Source organism: Cebus imitator, unplaced genomic scaffold (assembly GCF_001604975.1).
Source record: "Cebus imitator isolate Cc_AM_T3 unplaced genomic scaffold, Cebus_imitator-1.0 Scaffold549, whole genome shotgun sequence".
Taxonomy (NCBI): Eukaryota; Metazoa; Chordata; class Mammalia; order Primates; family Cebidae; genus Cebus; species Cebus imitator.
Window position 1 is genome coordinate 399,160 of NW_016107864.1, and position 16,635 is coordinate 415,794.

A 16,635-nucleotide genomic window follows, 5' to 3' on the forward strand; every position below is an offset into this window, starting at 1 on the left:
ACAAGTGCTGAACAAGATCTAGACTAATTCATCCCCTTCATTTTAAGTTTAGGTTTTAAATAGCTTTGTTTGGCTTGATCCTAGAGCTACACATTTCCTTTTAACTTTTTTACTTTGCACCCTACCATTTAGGATATGCTATGTACTCTTTGTACTCCATTTGATATTCCAAACAATCGTCTCATTCACTGAAGCTCCCAACCAGAGTGCTCAGAGCCTATATTGCCTCACCTGTGAAATGAGTGTGTTGGATTGAATTTCTGTTGAGGTCTCTTTCAACTCTTAATGATCTGTTATCCCATAGTAAGATGGGATATAAGTAAGATAATCTCTTTGGGTCTTAAATACCAAAAATAATAGTATTTAAGACCTCAGATGCTGTCTTGTTATTTAATGCACATATCAGCCTATGAGTTTTTGCTAGATGTTATGGTAAAGTAAGGGAAGTGGATCGGGCTACTGCTCTGCAAATACCTATAGTCAATGACATATTGACTCTCACTGTCAGAAAATATCTCAGAAGTATTTTTTTTACAATTTAAAATTTATTCTTGTGCCTAAAGAAACAATGAAACAACTCTAACTTGTTTTCGTTGTTGTGTTAATATAGTCATAAATATGATAAAGTTTTATAATCTGCTTGATAAAGTTACCTCTCTGGTTTTTCACACTTTGCAACAGGTGGGAAAGAACTTTGATAAAAACATGAAAATATTATCAGCCTGGTTTCATGTTTTTCTGATTATTTTCAGTGTGCTCAGGTTTTTCTACTGTATCAAAATTCTCTCTCTACACACATGATTTGTGAGAGAAAGAGTTTGCAGTATGCCTAAAATGTTACTCAGGTTAGTTATATCTTGCTTTGTATAGTTGAGTGTTTATGGAAATCTTAGATAGTGAGTCACTCGCAAACCACAGAATCTTTTTAAATAGGAATAATATGGTGAGTTCTCTAATTCCTAGCATCTAGCACACAGGTATGATAAATGTTTGAATTAATTGAATAATTAACTCTCTGAGCTTTTCTGCTTTGTAAATATGCTCTTTGTGTGTTAAGCCTGTTTACATCTGTATCCAAGCATTTGGCATAAGGTAAACCAATGCAGCTCAGATTTTAATGTTATTGTGAATTACCTGGGGATCTAGTTTAAAAAATGCAGATTCTCATTCAGGTGATCTGGGCTGGGTACCTGAAGTATGCATTTTTAACAAACTTCCAGGTGCTGCTGCTGATATTGGTTCAATAAACAAATTCTGAGTAACAGGTATAAACCAAACTTCCATAAAGTATAATTTATTTTTATATCATATGGTTATAATCTTTGCACACTGCATATATGTTGCATACAGGTTTTGCTGTTCTCTTTTTTCTTATTAAAAAGGTTATAAAGGTACACTGTAGAAACTGTCAGCGGTAGGGGAAAGTTGGGCATCTTATGTCACCACTCAAGTAACAATGTTTGGCATTAAAAAAAATAAGTTTATAGTGTGTACGTGCACACGTGTGTGTGTGTGAGTGTGTGCACACATATGTACATATATACACATACACGTTACTATACATATATAATGTACATATATATTACTGTGTAAAAGTTGATAAATTGATTATGATTCTGTATAAATGTTGATTTTCTTTTGTTATATTTAATGTAGTTCTGAGCATTCTTCCCTATTATTAAATAATCTTCTAGACATTTTTAATGACTATATTATATAGAAAATGAAGTGTTAATCAGTCCCTTAGAACATTTATGTAGATTATTTACAATCTATTAGTAGTTTTAAAGTACTTCATGGAAAACCCTTATACATGCATCTTAGTTAACTTGAACTTTTATTTTTAGAGAAGACACGCGAGGCTATTTTGGGCTATTGATACTTATTGCCAATTACCTGCCTGAAAGGCTGTACCACTTTCCACTTAGGCACAGAGTTCGAATGCCTGTTTTAATTACTTTACGTTAGTAAAGACTGTATCTGAAATGATCTCTTTTTTGGGGACAGGTATTTTAGTAGGCTTTACAAATATGAGCACAACTTTGTGAAAGCTATCAATGCCATTCAGAAGTCTTGGACTGCAACTACATACATGGAATATGAGACTCTTACCCTGGGAGACATGATTAGGAGAAGTGGTGGCCACAGTCGAAGACTCCCAAGGTAACAAAGCACTTCACTTTATCATTAATAAAAATATGAATGCTGAATACCTACTCCTAACCTGTCCTACTGGGGTTGCTCGCCATTTTATTCGTCATCCCATTTCTAACATCTTTTTGTGATCTGTTAACCATCTTCCTCTCCTATTGATACGTATTCTGTCACTCTCCAAGTCCTATTTATGAGTTTTTCTTTCCTATGTCTACTGTTTCCATTGCCCTCTTTCCATTTTCTATACTCTGGCATGGAGCTCTGTCCTGTTTTCACCATGGTATGGATTAGCCTCCTGTCTGTAACTGCCTGAGGGGTTCCTCCTGTCTGCTGCATGAAGAAAGACCATGGCAAAGTAGTAGAGAAGGAGCTTAACAGACACTAGGCTGGCCACACCACATGGGATATGGAGTTCATATTCCAATCATCTTGTCCAAGTTCATAGGTAGGTGTTTTTGAAAGGCAGGTTTGAAGGGTTGGCGGTAGCCAGGTAACAGGTGCTTGCTGCTGATTGGTTGGTGTAGGTGAAATCAGAGGGGGTCAAAGTTGTCCTTCTGTGGGCTGAATTGCTTCTAGGTGGGGCCATAGGAGTAGGATTGCTGGGTCCAGGTAGAGCCATGGGTGTCAGACATGCAAAAATAAGTAAATAAATAATATTTACATACATACATATATACATACAAACAAAATTAAAAATAAAAAAACCTGAAAAGATATTTGAAAAAGCCAGTCTTAGGTTCTACAATAACGATGTTATTTGCTGGAGTAATTGGGGGAGTTGTATGTCTTACAACCTCTGGATTAGTGGCTGACAATCTCTCCTGTCTGTGCCTTAGCAGGACTCAAGCTCCTCTCTTTCCCACAGCCCGAAAGCCTTCATTAGCTTCATAAAAAAAGTTGAGTTTCAGAGCAAGGCACATTGTCATTTAACTTATAGCCAAAATGACTTCCAAAGTTAGCTTGGTCCAGTAGCCCAGGAATATTTAAGTGGAAGGCAAGGAGCGGGGTGGGTTAGCTAAGATCACTTTCACGTAATTTTTCTCACTGATAGAATTTTTGCCAAGGCAGGTTCATGCCTAGTATCTCTTTGGTCTCTATCTCTCCTGGTCCCCATTCTTAGCTATTGGATGAGGTGTTTCTAGTTTTATCCTTTTATACCAAGTTCTGAGAGACTGATTTGAGTAATAATAAAACTCCAGCTTCCCATACAGCCAGCTCTGCATGAATTAAACTCGTTTTCTATGGCAGTTTCCCTGTCTTGACAATCAGCTCTGTGTAGGCAGTGACCAAGGAGAACCCGTTAGGTGATTATGGGACTGTGTTACTGCCCACTATTTAATGTATAAATTTAGCTTGGTATCCAAAGCCATCTAATTATGACCATAACTATATTTACCACCTTGATCTGCTTTCAAACAATATGACACACAATTAATGGAAACTTTCATTTTCATTTGCGCTGTTCCCTTTGCCTCAGATAGCCCTCAATTTGCCTACAGTAATTGTCAATTTGCCACCTACAAAAAAAATCTCAAAATCTTCTCTATGTTTTGATGTCCAGAAAATAAAAGTTATTTATCAGTGTCGCTCTATGCTCTTCACCCATATGCCCCATGCCCCATGGTATATTTCTTAGGTTGGCAAACTATACCATAATACTTTGAATCTGTCTAGTCAGAAATTTAGGGAATTAAAAAAATTTATTTCTCCAAACCTATAGCTGGACCTAGCTTAGGATCTACATCTATCTAATATAGTTCCTTAACATTTGTTAAATGGCCAGGGATAAGTCCTATAATGCCATACTCTGCTTTAGGATCATGTGACTAAGGGGTAGGGAATTGGAAAGCAATGGGGAGCTAGCAGAAGTTGAAAAATTATATAGGTAGGTTATTTTTCCTTAATACATTGACATTTTCTCCAATTCTCAGAGAATGCAATGGTTGATCCTCTAATATCTGTAGAGTTCATGGTTCAAATTAGTGTTATCTGAGTAGGCTACTAATTTATTAATAATTACTCAACTAAAACACTTTGAAATGTGAGTGTTCCCTTATCCCCCTCACATGCATGTGACAGGGCATTGTGGCTTCTGGCTCCTTTGGTTGCCCGCTGCCCTGCTGGCCAAACCCCTAGGGGGAGCATGCCAAGGGGCAGGTGCAGAGGCCATGGGGAGTGCTTTTGGGTTCTGGCCACACAGCAGTGTCTAGGAGTGGGTGTTGAGGACTCCCGAAGCCCAAGTGAACATGTGTTAGAGTGTTCTCTTTGAGCTTTGCCGTCTGCAGATGGCTTGTGTTAATCAGCTCAATAGACCCTGTGCCTTATCTCAAGGACACAAGGCCAGTATGACAGCCTAAGTTCTTGCCCAGTGTACCAGAAGAATCAGGTCACACCTGGGCTGGAAGGATGAGTGCAAGGTTTTATTGAGTGGTAGAGGTGGCTGTCTGCGAGATGGCTCTCAGCTGAAGAAGGGGGATGGAGTGGAAAGGTGTTCTTCCACTGGAGTCCCCCTGTTCCTGTTCTCCCCCGGGTTCTCATACCTCTTCCCTCCTTTTCTGCCGTGCTGCCCCACTGCTTTCCACAGCTCTGTTCCTCCGCCCCTATCACAGCTCCTTGTGTCTGTGCCCACTAAGATATTAGGTTTATATGGGGGAAGGATGAGGGGTGTGGTGGGCCAAAAGGCACTTTCTGGGTGCAGAAACAGAAATGCCTGTCTTCACTTAGGGCCTTGGGTCTTGGCTTGAGGGTGGGGCTTTTGTTGAGGAACTGCCCTCTTCTACCCAGTATTTTGCTGCCTCCTGTCCATTACTAACTTATTCATCTGCAGACTAATAATGCTAAGATGCGGCATTTTTCCTATCCAACTGATGGCATCCTCCCGTAATTCTACCCTTTTCTTAAAAGAATCTTTTGTGGTATTTCTCAAAATCTATTTTAGGAAATTTCTTGTCTGTCAGATGCTCTAGTTAATCAAAATTGGAAAGTGGAGTATATCATATCCGCTTTTCATATTCACAAAAGTGAAGCCCTAATGTGTCTGTATGAGATAGGTGGCTGAGACCTATTCAACCACAAAAATCCAAACAAGCATCAAGAGGAGGAGTGTTATCACTTGAGTGTAGGGGACTATGGCTCCTGCCTGAAAGATGTGAGCCTCAGTCACAGCTCCTTCACCACATGTCATGCGCCATGTTTCTGAGGCATATGGGCACATTATGAACTAGAACACTTTGAAATGTGAGTGTTCCCTTATCCCCTTCTCCCTTCTCCCTCCAGCCAAACACTTTTGTTTCAGAGAAGAGCTGGCTTTATGAAGGACTGTTTTTATGACTAAAACTTCAGAGAAGGCTTAAGATAAGGAGATAGAATTGAGTGAAGTAGAAAATACTACAGCAGATATTATAGCCTGGCTGCCTGATTTTCACTAGCATTTTTGTATCTAAATTAGTTCTGTTATAAGAATCCAACGAGATACTAGAAACTGTCTAAGATTCTTAACTTGAGATATAGGGAGTCTGTGAATCTGCTGCAATTACAGACAAAATTTATTGTTTATGAGCATTTCTGAATCTAGATCTTTCACTAGATTTGTAAAGAATGTAGGCCAAAAGATTAAAAGCCAATCATGTATCATGTACTTAAAATGATTTTAAGTCTCACCTCTTCATCCCTCAGACTCCTCTTTTTCTCCCTTCATTTTCACATTGTTACTGGAAAGTCGTCTTGATCCAGACCCCAAGAGAGGGCTCTTGGATCTCATGCAAGAAAGAATTTAGGGCATGTCCTCAGTGCAATGTGAACGCAAGTTTGTTAAGAAAGTAAAGGAATAAGGAAAGGCTACTCCATAGAAGAGCAACCCTCAGGGCTGCTGGTTGCCCATTTTTATGGTAATTTCTTTATTATATGCTAAACAGGGTGGATTATTCATGCTTCCCCTTTCTTAGACATATAGGGTAACTTCCTGATGTTGTCATGGCATTCCTTTTTTTCTTGAGACAGTCTCACTGTGTTGCCCAGCTGGAATGCAGTGGTGCAATCCTGGCTCACTACGACCTCCGCCTATCAGGTTTAAATGATTCTTATCCCTCAGCCTCCCAAGTAGCTGGGATTACAGGCATGAGCCACCACACCCAGCTAATTTTTGTATTATTAGAAGAGATGGGATTTCGCCATGTTGGCCAGGCCAGTTTTGAACTCCTGACCTCAGGTGATCCGTCCACCTCGGCCTCCCAAAGTGCTGGGGTTACAGGCTTGAGCCACCACACTGGGCATTCTTAAACTGTTATGGCGCTGGTGGGAGTGCAGCAGTGAGGAAAACAGAGGTCACTCTCATTGCCATCTTGGTTTTGGTACATTTTAGCTGGCTTCTTTACCATAAGCTGTTCTATCAGCAAGGTCTTTATGACCTGTATCTTGAGCTTACCTCCTATTTCATCCTGTGACTTAGAATGCCTTAACTGGCTGGAAATGCAGCACAGTAGGTCTCAGCTAGCCACCTCCTGTTCAAGATGGAGTTGCTCTGGTTCAGACACCTTTGACAACACCATTAAGCCTCGGTTCTCACATTCTTTTTATTTTATGTGTGTGTACATTGATGGGCAAATCTCTGCCTTATAGGATGGCAGAAAAAAGGAACTTAATATTGAAATGACTGTTCTGTACCAGATAATTTCTTTAAACTGTATCAGCATCTTATTTAATCCTGTTAATGACGTGGATGTTATCATAACAGCTGCCATTTTAATAAGGACTTATCAGAGAAAGGCACTGTTCTAAGCACTTGTTACCCATTATTACATTGAATTTTCATAACAACCCATTGAGGTGAACATGATTATACCCAGTTTAATAGAAGTGAACTGTAGTTTCGTAATGTTAGGTTCCTCGCCAAATGTTACACAGATAGTAAGTGATAAAATTATATGCTCTGAAATTGCATTATGCTGCCAAACTTAAGTGTCTTTTTTATCCTTTATATTACTATATTCTTAGGTTTAAACAGGAAAATTAGTTAATACATACTGGATTTTGTCCACAGTTCTGGCTCATAACTCCCATAGCCCTTGTTACTGTCTTTTAATGTTGGGGCACATTAGGCCTCAGAAGTAGGCCTCAGAAAACAGTCTCTCTCTCTCTCTATCGTCTTCTGCCCTCCTCTCACCTGCCCATGGTAGGACTCTAATCTTCTTCTGCCTTCTGATCTTGGGTCTTAAGACCTTCCTTTCCAAAGATGTCCTGTTCTATACCCTAAAGGAAGGAACACTGCACAGTGAAGCTGAGACACTGAACAGACAGGCCTTGCTGAGTTTAGATCATACCCTTTTTGTCTAATCACCTCTCTACATGGTTGTCAGTTATGCCTATTCCGTGAAGTCTCCACATAAGGCTCACAAGGACAGGGTGCAGAGAGCTTCCAGAAAGCTGAACATGTGGCATTTCATACCTGGTGGCGTGCTCAGGGAGGGCATAGAAGCTGTGTGCCCTTTCCCCCATACCTTGCCCTACTCATTTCTTCATCTGTTTCTTTTGTAGTATCTTTAATAATAAACCAATAAACAGTAGTTAGTATTTCTCTGAGTTCTGTGAACCACTCTAGCAAATTATTTGAACCCAAGGAGGGTGATATACAACACCTCCATTATAGCTGGTTGGTCAAAAGCACAGGTAAACAACTGGGACATTCAACTGGCATTGGACATAGGGGGCAGTTTTGTGGGATGGAGCCCTCAGCTTGTGAGATCTGATGCCATCTCCAGGTACATAGTGCCCAAACTGGATTAGAGGACACCCAGATAGAAGGCACTGTGGAATTGGTTGCTTGCTTGATGTGTGGGGAGAAACCCACATGCCTTTGGTCACAGAAGTCTTTTGTGTTGATAGTCTTCAATGAGAGAATTAAAAAAAAAAACTTGAGTTTCTTCTTCAACATACACTCTCAATGTGAAACCACAGAAACTATTCCATTCAAAGTTCGTTTGCATCTTAGTTTTTATTTAAAAATCTCACAATAAGTGTCCAAGCTTTGTTTTCCCTCTCATCCTATATATAAAATTACCTATGAAGCATAGATTTTTTTTATGAGCCTTGATTATTTAGACTTTGATCAAGTTGTGTGTTTTATAGCATTACTGTAACTTCTATTTGTTATAGTAATTTTTGTATATATTATGTCTCTTAACAGTGTTTTCCGTATGGTTAAGGACCATCTCATATTTATCTCTGTATCATATATATCTTCAACCAATGTGACTGGTTTAGGAAAGAAAATTAGTGAAAAATTGAAGTAGCATTTCTCTAGTCTATATAATTGTCAAAGTTACAGTTGCTATTCATGAATAGCAATTGTTGTTTTTCTCTTTTTTTCATCTCCATTCCATTTTGTCTTGTATTCTTAACCTGTGTTATATCTAAGAGAAGTTGTGAGAGACAGGACCACTTGAGGATAGGTGTAGAGGCCATGAAATAGCCCTTAAAGAATCTTTGCCATTGACTAAATTGTAGCCTAGTAAAAAACATCTGGTAGCCGCTGAAAAATTAGAACAGTATGGTAGGACAATGCCCAGATGAATAAGAAAGTCAAATGGTTTATAGTAACAGAAGAACTAATTTTTCCCACAGTGTGACTGTAGTGCCCTAACAAGAAATTTGAAGGAGCAGGGAGAAAGAGGAAGTGAGTTTTCGCTGGGGGCTGGTGAGTGGAGGCTACTTTATGACTAGTTTTAAAAATTAGAAGTTAAGGAAAAACTCTTAGGGGGGTTCTAAGTGGTGAGCAACAGGCACTTTTGGTTACAGGAGGGAGCAGCAGCTTAAAGATATAGAACAGAGAGGGCATTTGGCAGGCTTGGGGAAACTCCAAGAAGTCTAATGTGCCTCAAGCTGTGGAGCTCTCTGTGTGTAGGGTGTGTGTGTGTGTTTGTGGTTGTGTGTATGTATGTGTCAAATCTCTTATACAGAGCCGGTATTAGAACAGTTTTCTCATTTCCCAAAAATGTCTGTTCATTCATGGGCCTAGGCAACTCTCCTTTACCCAAAGGAGAGACTTACAGCCCAGCAGTATCATATAAGGTGCGATTCTGTAACGAAATCGCACCTTATATGATATCTTGTTTACAGGGCTAGTCAGCATATGTTATGCTTATGTTACTGGTTGAGGGTGTCCAGGTTCTTGATATTTCAAACAAAGAAATGGACAAAATACACCAATGAAGCAAGGAAAGAATGAAGCAACAAAAGCAGAAATTTTTTGAAAATGAAAGCGCACCCCAGAGGATGGGAGTGGGCCCACGTAAATGGCTCAAGGTTCTGGTTACAGAATTTTCTGTGGTTTCAATACCCTCTACAGGCTTTCCATTGGTTACTTGGTGTATGCCCTATGTAAATGAAGAGGGTGGAGTAAAGTTACAAAGTCATTTACTGGGTATGGGACCTGTGTTAATGAGGAGGATGTTACTACTGGGGTGTGTGGCCTCTGTGGTTACTTGGTGTATGCCCTATGTAAATGAAGAGGGTGCAGTAAAGTTACAAAGTCATTTACTGCGTATGGGCCCTGTGCTAATGGAGAAGATGTTACTACTGGTGAGTGGCCTCTGTAACCGAAGAGGATGAAGTGAAGTTACAAAGCCATTCACATTCCTGCTATTGCTGAAGTGTTTCCATTTTATTTAGTTCTAGGAAGTCAGTGTGAATTGGCCTTATGTTCCCTGTTTCCAGACCCTATTCTCCTGCCTCACATAGACCTTTTTATTTCTTTGCCAACTTCACTTTTACAGCCACGCCACTACCAAAGTGTCTGTCTCCTAAGTCAAACATCAGTGATTCCTCTGTTTTCTCTGAACCCTTTGTAGGTCTTCTATTTCTCGTCCCTTTCTTGGTCAAAAATCTTTCAAAAGCAGCCGGGTACGGTGGCTCATGCCTATAATCCCAGCACTTTGGGAGACCCTGGCAGGTGGATCATGAGGTCAAGAGATCGAGACCATCTGGCCAACACGGTGAAACCCCATCTCTACCAAAAAATACAAAAATTAGCTGGGTGTGGTGGCGTGCACCTGTAGTCCCAGCTACTTGGGAGGCTGAGGCAGGAGCATTGCTTGAACCTGGGAGGTGGAGGTTGCAGTGAGCCGAGCTTGCACCACTGTACTCCAGCCTGGTGCCTGGCAACAGAGCCAGACTCTGTCTAAAAAAAAAAAAAAAGCTTTCTAAAGGGAGTAAGAATGCAGCTATTCAGGCATACTAAAAATAACATCACAGCGATATACAAAACCAGTGTCATTTCACAAGGGAAAATTATTAATACTAGATCCTGAAAAAGAAACAGTGAATGAAACCCATTTATACAACTCTGTTGTATAACTGACAAATTGAATCACTCATAGAACAAGTGCTCTTTGGGACTGAATGTAGATTCTAGCTAGTCTGGTAGGTTAAATTATAGAATTATAATAGAGTTTAGGAAATCATCCTCAAGGGAAAGACTATATGTTGATATCAAATATATATTTCCTTTCTAGGCCCAAACCCGCACCACTGACTGCTGAAATACAGCAACAGATTTTGAATTTGCCATCATCTTGGGACTGGAGAAATGTTCATGGTATCAATTTTGTCAGTCCTGTTCGAAACCAAGGTAAAGAAAGCCAAATTTTTTATTAATTTGTTCTGAACTATTTGTTGAACATTTGCTCTGGATTGGATTTCGGGGATACCTAGATGGAATGGGCATGATCCCCTTTATTACAGAAATAGAAAATTGGTGGCCAGTGAATTCTTTCCTTTCATATCTATGACACATTTTGGCAAAAAGTTGTCTTTCCAACTGAGCTTACATTTCTTCAGTACTCTTCTCAATGTATTTTTCAGGTAGCTAGTGACAATCAGAGTTATATGTAAGACAAACTTATTTGCCCTCCTGGTAGGAAAGATTCTAGTAGAAGCAAAGAATTGTGTACCATTCTGCAAGTGGGTTGTTGGAATCTTTCTTTGCTACCTGTCCTTCTCTTCCCCCACCCCCATTAATTTAATCATTAATTACTACATGAACCCATACAATAATTCCTTAAATTTATTTTCCGGTAGATTTTTTTGTGCTGTATAAGGGCTTTTAAAATCACTTTACATTAGAATACAATATGTGATGGTAAGTATTAACCCAGCTTCCTGAGCGATGGCATGAGTGCAGAGCCAAGTTCATGAAAAGTATTCCTATCATTGAATTTTACTGGTTATTTTCAGAAATTTGATACAATGTGAGTTGATTTCATAATGTGTCCTCTAACTGCGCTTGATAGCAAATTATCTTGTTATCCCAAGTGTTAGCCAACAGTGACTTGAAGAATCTATGCCGTACTCAGGTTTATGACTTCTAAGCCCGTTTTGAAGATAATGCTATGTATGACTGATTTGTTACTATAAAATAGGCTTAGTATTTGGTGCCTGGAAACATTCTGATTAGTGCCTCCTGGGAGGATTATAAATTTATGGTACCCAAAGATAAACTGTTCTTTTTCCCTTTGCTAAAATTTTAGTGATAATCAGCCTGTGCCATGTCTCACTATCATCACCTGCCCTTCAACCTCCCGTCTCACTGAATGCTTGCAGTGTTCTGAATGTAGAGTGCCCCACACAGGGCTTATAACAGCCAATGAGCAGCATTTCTGTTCTTCATCAGCCACCAAGGGTTTCATCTCTTTGCTTTTCTACCAATTATTCTGGGGCACTTCAGCTAAAGAAAGTATAGGTCCTGAAATCCTTCCTTACCTTCTCAGTTTCCTGGGGAGGGCTTCTTTGAAAAAGTGTAATTAGAAATAAGAGAAATTTGAAGATAATTGAAATATGAATGGAAAGTGAAATTGAAGGGTTGATGTTAAGAGATTGCAAGTTACCCTATCACCAAATAGATCTTTGATGCCTATTTGAGAAGAGTAATTAATAGTGCATATCATGTGTTGACTTGATCATTGAGGTCCTGGCACATGGTTAGCATTGCCATAATGCAATGTAAGCTACTGATATTATAGTGTTCCTTCTGGTGTTGTTTACAGAAAATCTAAAATATGTTAGGAATTTTTTTTAATGGCAGAGGAAATAGAGACTAATATGACATAGTCCTTGTCCTGATGATTTATAGTTTAGCAAGACATACAAGCAATACATTAAAGTAACAACTTTAATGAAACATTTTTAAAATTCACTGGGAGCATAAGAGAAGGTAGCAAAGTTTAGCAAACCCTTCCTAAAAGATATTGGCAAGTTATATGAGATCATAACTCAGCAAAAGGAAGTTAGTTACTCTAAAGCCAAATTATTTGACATTAGTTTTCTTATAGCTTGGTAAATGGTGTTATTTGCTCTGTTCTTTGTTCTTTGACTGTTTTATATATGTTTGGTGCAGAGAAATGGCAATTTCAAAACAGAGGGCTTTGATGGATTAATTGCTTTTGAATTGATCCCTCATCGGTAGTATCTTGTCAGGTACTTGAGAAAATGATGTACTTAGAGGTTCCTCTTTTAACTTGCTTTGAGTTTTCTATATTGCAAGTTGGAGAAAAAAGTATTTTCTCTTCATACCAGTTGGACTACTTGAAAATTCTCACTAACTATGTCAATAGTAGTATTCTGTATAACCCAGAATTCAGAATTAGCTGCGATAAAGGGAATTCACAGCTTTTCTCTAGTCAGAGAGCAAATTGAAATTAAAAAAAAAAAAAAAAAAAAGAAATAGTGGGAGGACAAATGCGGTTTTACCTTTACACTTGAAAACAGATTTAAGAACAAGCCTTATAGCTAGATTTATTAATACTTTGAGGTATGAGAGGGAAGAGAAGCTTAGAAATAGGACAGGTTGTCTTTTCTTTATTCTTCTCCCAGCTATGCTGTTTTTAATCTATTATTGTATTTTTAAGAGAGAAGGGAAATGTCTCTCCTGGGTCACATTAATTAGAAAATACAGAGTATTTTATTATTTATTTTTTTATTATTAAGTCTTGTTTCAAAATGGTGTTTATACTATTTGAGCAGGAAGGCAGAGACCTTAAACTGTTCCACCCAATTCATTTTACACAGAAGATTTAAAAAAAAATGTGAAAAGGTCAAGTGCCCAGTGTTGCACAGTTAATGAAGGACAAAACAGGAAAGGAGGGGAAAAAGAAGAATCCTGACTCCGGATTCCTAGTCCGGTGTGTTCTTCTCTGCTGAAAGGAGCTGCTGAACAGAGTTATACCATATGAAAATAACATTATCTATTTGAGATTGTAGAAATTTGATGACTTCAGAGCTCTGGCTGGGCTAGATTCACTTCTTATTCTTTATATCATTACAGTCTTCTTAAGAGATAAATGATTCTTTTGGAATCATTGACCTTGCTTTTTGAAATAAAACTTTAATTGCCATGATAGCTGACACATTCTTCTGGACAAGTCAGGGGCTTGCTGAAGATTATCTTTTTCCCTTATTCCTGTGATTGCTCTGTAAATAGAACATATTCTGAGCCCTTGAATGCACTTGTGACCTGTCCCTCCCACAGTGATCGATGGTCAGATAATGAGAGTACCAAGACTGAGAGAGATTGTTTCCATGGCTGCTTTGGGCCGAGAAAGCTGGATAGTCAGAATGGGACCCTTTCCAGACTCTGTTAGGATGTTATTTATTTGACATTGGTTTCCTTTCATGGGGTGCCAAGGTCTATTTGTAAGACCTTATCTAGTATTACACAAAGAATGAGGGGCAAAACAAGAAAGGAGGACAAAAAAAGAATTCTGGCTTCTAGTTCAGTGTGTTTTTTACTGTTGTAAGGTTCTGCTACATAGTTATGTGTTCAGTGTACAATGTGCAATGTTGTTTGTCATTCTATCATTTGAAGGATGGGTCCTATGGATGGTATCATCTGCATGGCTTTGAAAACAAAAGATAGAAGTTAGTTTTGCTCTGTCTAGTGACTACAAGACAGGGAGAGAAAATCTGAACTTTTGCTAAAGTAGATACAGACCTATAAATTAAAAAGGACACCAATCCTGCGTTAAGATATGTTAAGGCACTCGTTACGGCTATCTGTTAGTTGTTTGTCCTTGGACAGCTCATTGCTTCTTTCTGAGCCACCTTTACACGTTATCAAGTGAGCAGGTTGAATACTAGATGAATTCACAGGGATTTCTTCCAAGTGCTTCTTTTCTAATCTTCATAATTTAGATAATTTCTCATTAGCAAAAGCAGTGTATAATATGGTCAATCTGAGAATTTTAGGGGGAGAATTTTAGGGAACATCAGAAATGGTAGTAGTTAAAATATTATAGGACTCACAAACTGACAGAATTCTATGTATAACTTCACATGGTAGAAGGGATGAGAGTTCTTTCTGGAGCCTTTTGTGTTAGATCACTAATCGCAAAGGCTCTACCTCCTAAGACCATCACCTTGGGGACTGGGGTTTCAACATGATTCTGAAGAGAACTAAACCTTCATCTCATTGCATTAGAGGTATGTGAAAGCTCAGCCCACATGTATTCCTCCACAGTTTTCTCCCAACATGATAGCTCAGAATATGTAGACGTAAATCCTTTCATCATTATCAAGAATATTGTCAGAAGAGTCTCAGAAGTTATGAGGGGTTTGTTTTTTTTTTAGCTTCTAAAATATTCTCAAAGAAAGTCCCATGAACTTATGTTTGTCTTTTGATGAAAAAGGGTGAGATCTTAGTGGTTGCCTTAATAAGCTCAACAAGTCTTCTTATTGTGCTTATTCTTATGAACAACAGCATTCAGTAAAAACATTAATGTATCTGATTCACTAAGGTTTTTGCATGATTCTCTGTGAGGCTTCAAATGTCTCTTGGATTGTGTATCTTTCTTTTTCATCTCCAGCATCGTGTGGCAGCTGCTACTCATTTGCTTCTATGGGTATGCTAGAAGCAAGAATCCGTATACTAACTAACAATTCTCAGACCCCAATCCTGAGTCCTCAGGAGGTTGTGTCTTGCAGCCAGTATGCTCAAGGTAAGTGATGCATTTCAGATACCACTTTATGAGCTATTTACCTATGTGCAGCTGGCCATTGTTGGCAAAGGCAAAAGAATGGTGCAGTAGAGAAAGCACAGTGTCTATAGTCAGAAAACCTGGGTGTAAGTCTGGCCATATCACTTTTTAATGGATGGTTGCCCATGGAATACTCTGTAACATCCAGCAAAATGTCAATAGTTATTATATACTGAGTGAGCTCTGCCTCTTATATGTATTGCCTAACAATGCTCAAAACTCTGAGAAGTAGTAAGTATCATCCCTATTTATGGATGGGGAATAGGAACAAATAACTTTTCTAACAATTTAAAGGTCTAGCAGCTTTTAAGCATTGGAATTTCACTTCTAATTATTGTCTCCAAAACCCAACGCTTATTAAAACCATACTAGCACTGATTTCTCTCTGGGAGAATTTTAAAATTCTGTAGTTAGGGCTGGGCAAAGTGGCTCATGCCTACAATCCCAACACTTTGAGAGGCTGAGATGGGTGGGTGAATCTCTTGAGCTCAGGAGTTTGAGACCAGCATGGGAAACATGGCAAAACCCCATCTCTATTAAAAATACAAAAAATAAGCTGGACATGGTGGTATACACTTGTAGTCCCAGCTATCCAGGAGGCTGAGGTGTGAGAATCACCTGAGCCTGGGAGGTCAAGGCTGCAGTGAGTCGAGATCATGCCACTGCACTCCAGCTTGGGCAACCAGAGTGAGTCCCTGTTATGGAAGAAAAAAAAATAAATCTGTACTTAGGCTTTCAGAACAGGCTATATGTGATGCATGTCAAAAACACAGCTGTAATTGATTGAGGGAAAAACATTACCATTTTAAAGATTTTTGCTGTCAAGCCCAGATTTGGCCACTAGGAATTTCACAGCTCACCAGTGAAACTGCTGATGAATGGTTATTTTCCAGTGAGCCTTTTATTCTTTCTAAAATACTTACTAAATACTAGTTGTGATTTCTAGGCTATAGGGGCTATAACATATCAAGACAATCTTTATCCTCATGAAGCTTACAGTTAAGTGAGAGATAGAGATGAATTATAACAGTGTGAAGAACAGTAAAGAAAAAGTACAGAGTTATAGATGTGTATAATAGGGCCAGGACTGCAGGAGGAAGGTAGGGAAGACAGTTTGGCAAGAGGTCGTCTAGGAAAAGACTACTTGAGGAAGAGCCAAGATGCGGGGTCTGGCTGCTTAGCAATGGCCATAATACCTAACTTTTACTATTTTTACATGAAGTAACTAATTTAACTCTATGAGGAAGGTACTACTGCCATCTAGATTTTACAGATAAGTACGCAGAGATACAGAGAAGTTAAAACTCTTCACACAGCTTTGGCTATAAACCTATGTAATCTTCAAGGCCTCCCCACTTAACCACAGTGCCATAGCTGCATCTATATTAGGTGCTAAGTAAATATCTGTTAATGAAAGTATAGTTAGCTGACTGGAAAATGGATGGATGAAGAAGTGACA

The 16,635-nt window shown here is 38.9% G+C and overlaps 1 protein-coding gene across 3 annotated transcripts in view; it reads left to right on the forward strand.

Moving 5' to 3' along the window:
• The window catches only part of CTSC (cathepsin C), a 45,842-nt gene that overhangs the window by 28,169 nt on the left and 1,038 nt on the right, over positions 1–16,635 (forward strand). Inside the window, exons 4-6 of one of the 3 annotated variants that reach the window (XM_017515409.2) lie at positions 2,008–2,163; positions 10,662–10,777; positions 15,006–15,137. In XM_017515409.2, the coding sequence (XP_017370898.1) occupies positions 2,008–2,163; positions 10,662–10,777; positions 15,006–15,137 (404 nt within the window). The remainder of the gene's footprint in view (positions 1–2,007; positions 2,164–10,661; positions 10,778–15,005; positions 15,138–16,635) is intronic. The other 2 variants (XM_017515411.2, XM_017515410.2) reach the window with 2 other exon arrangements.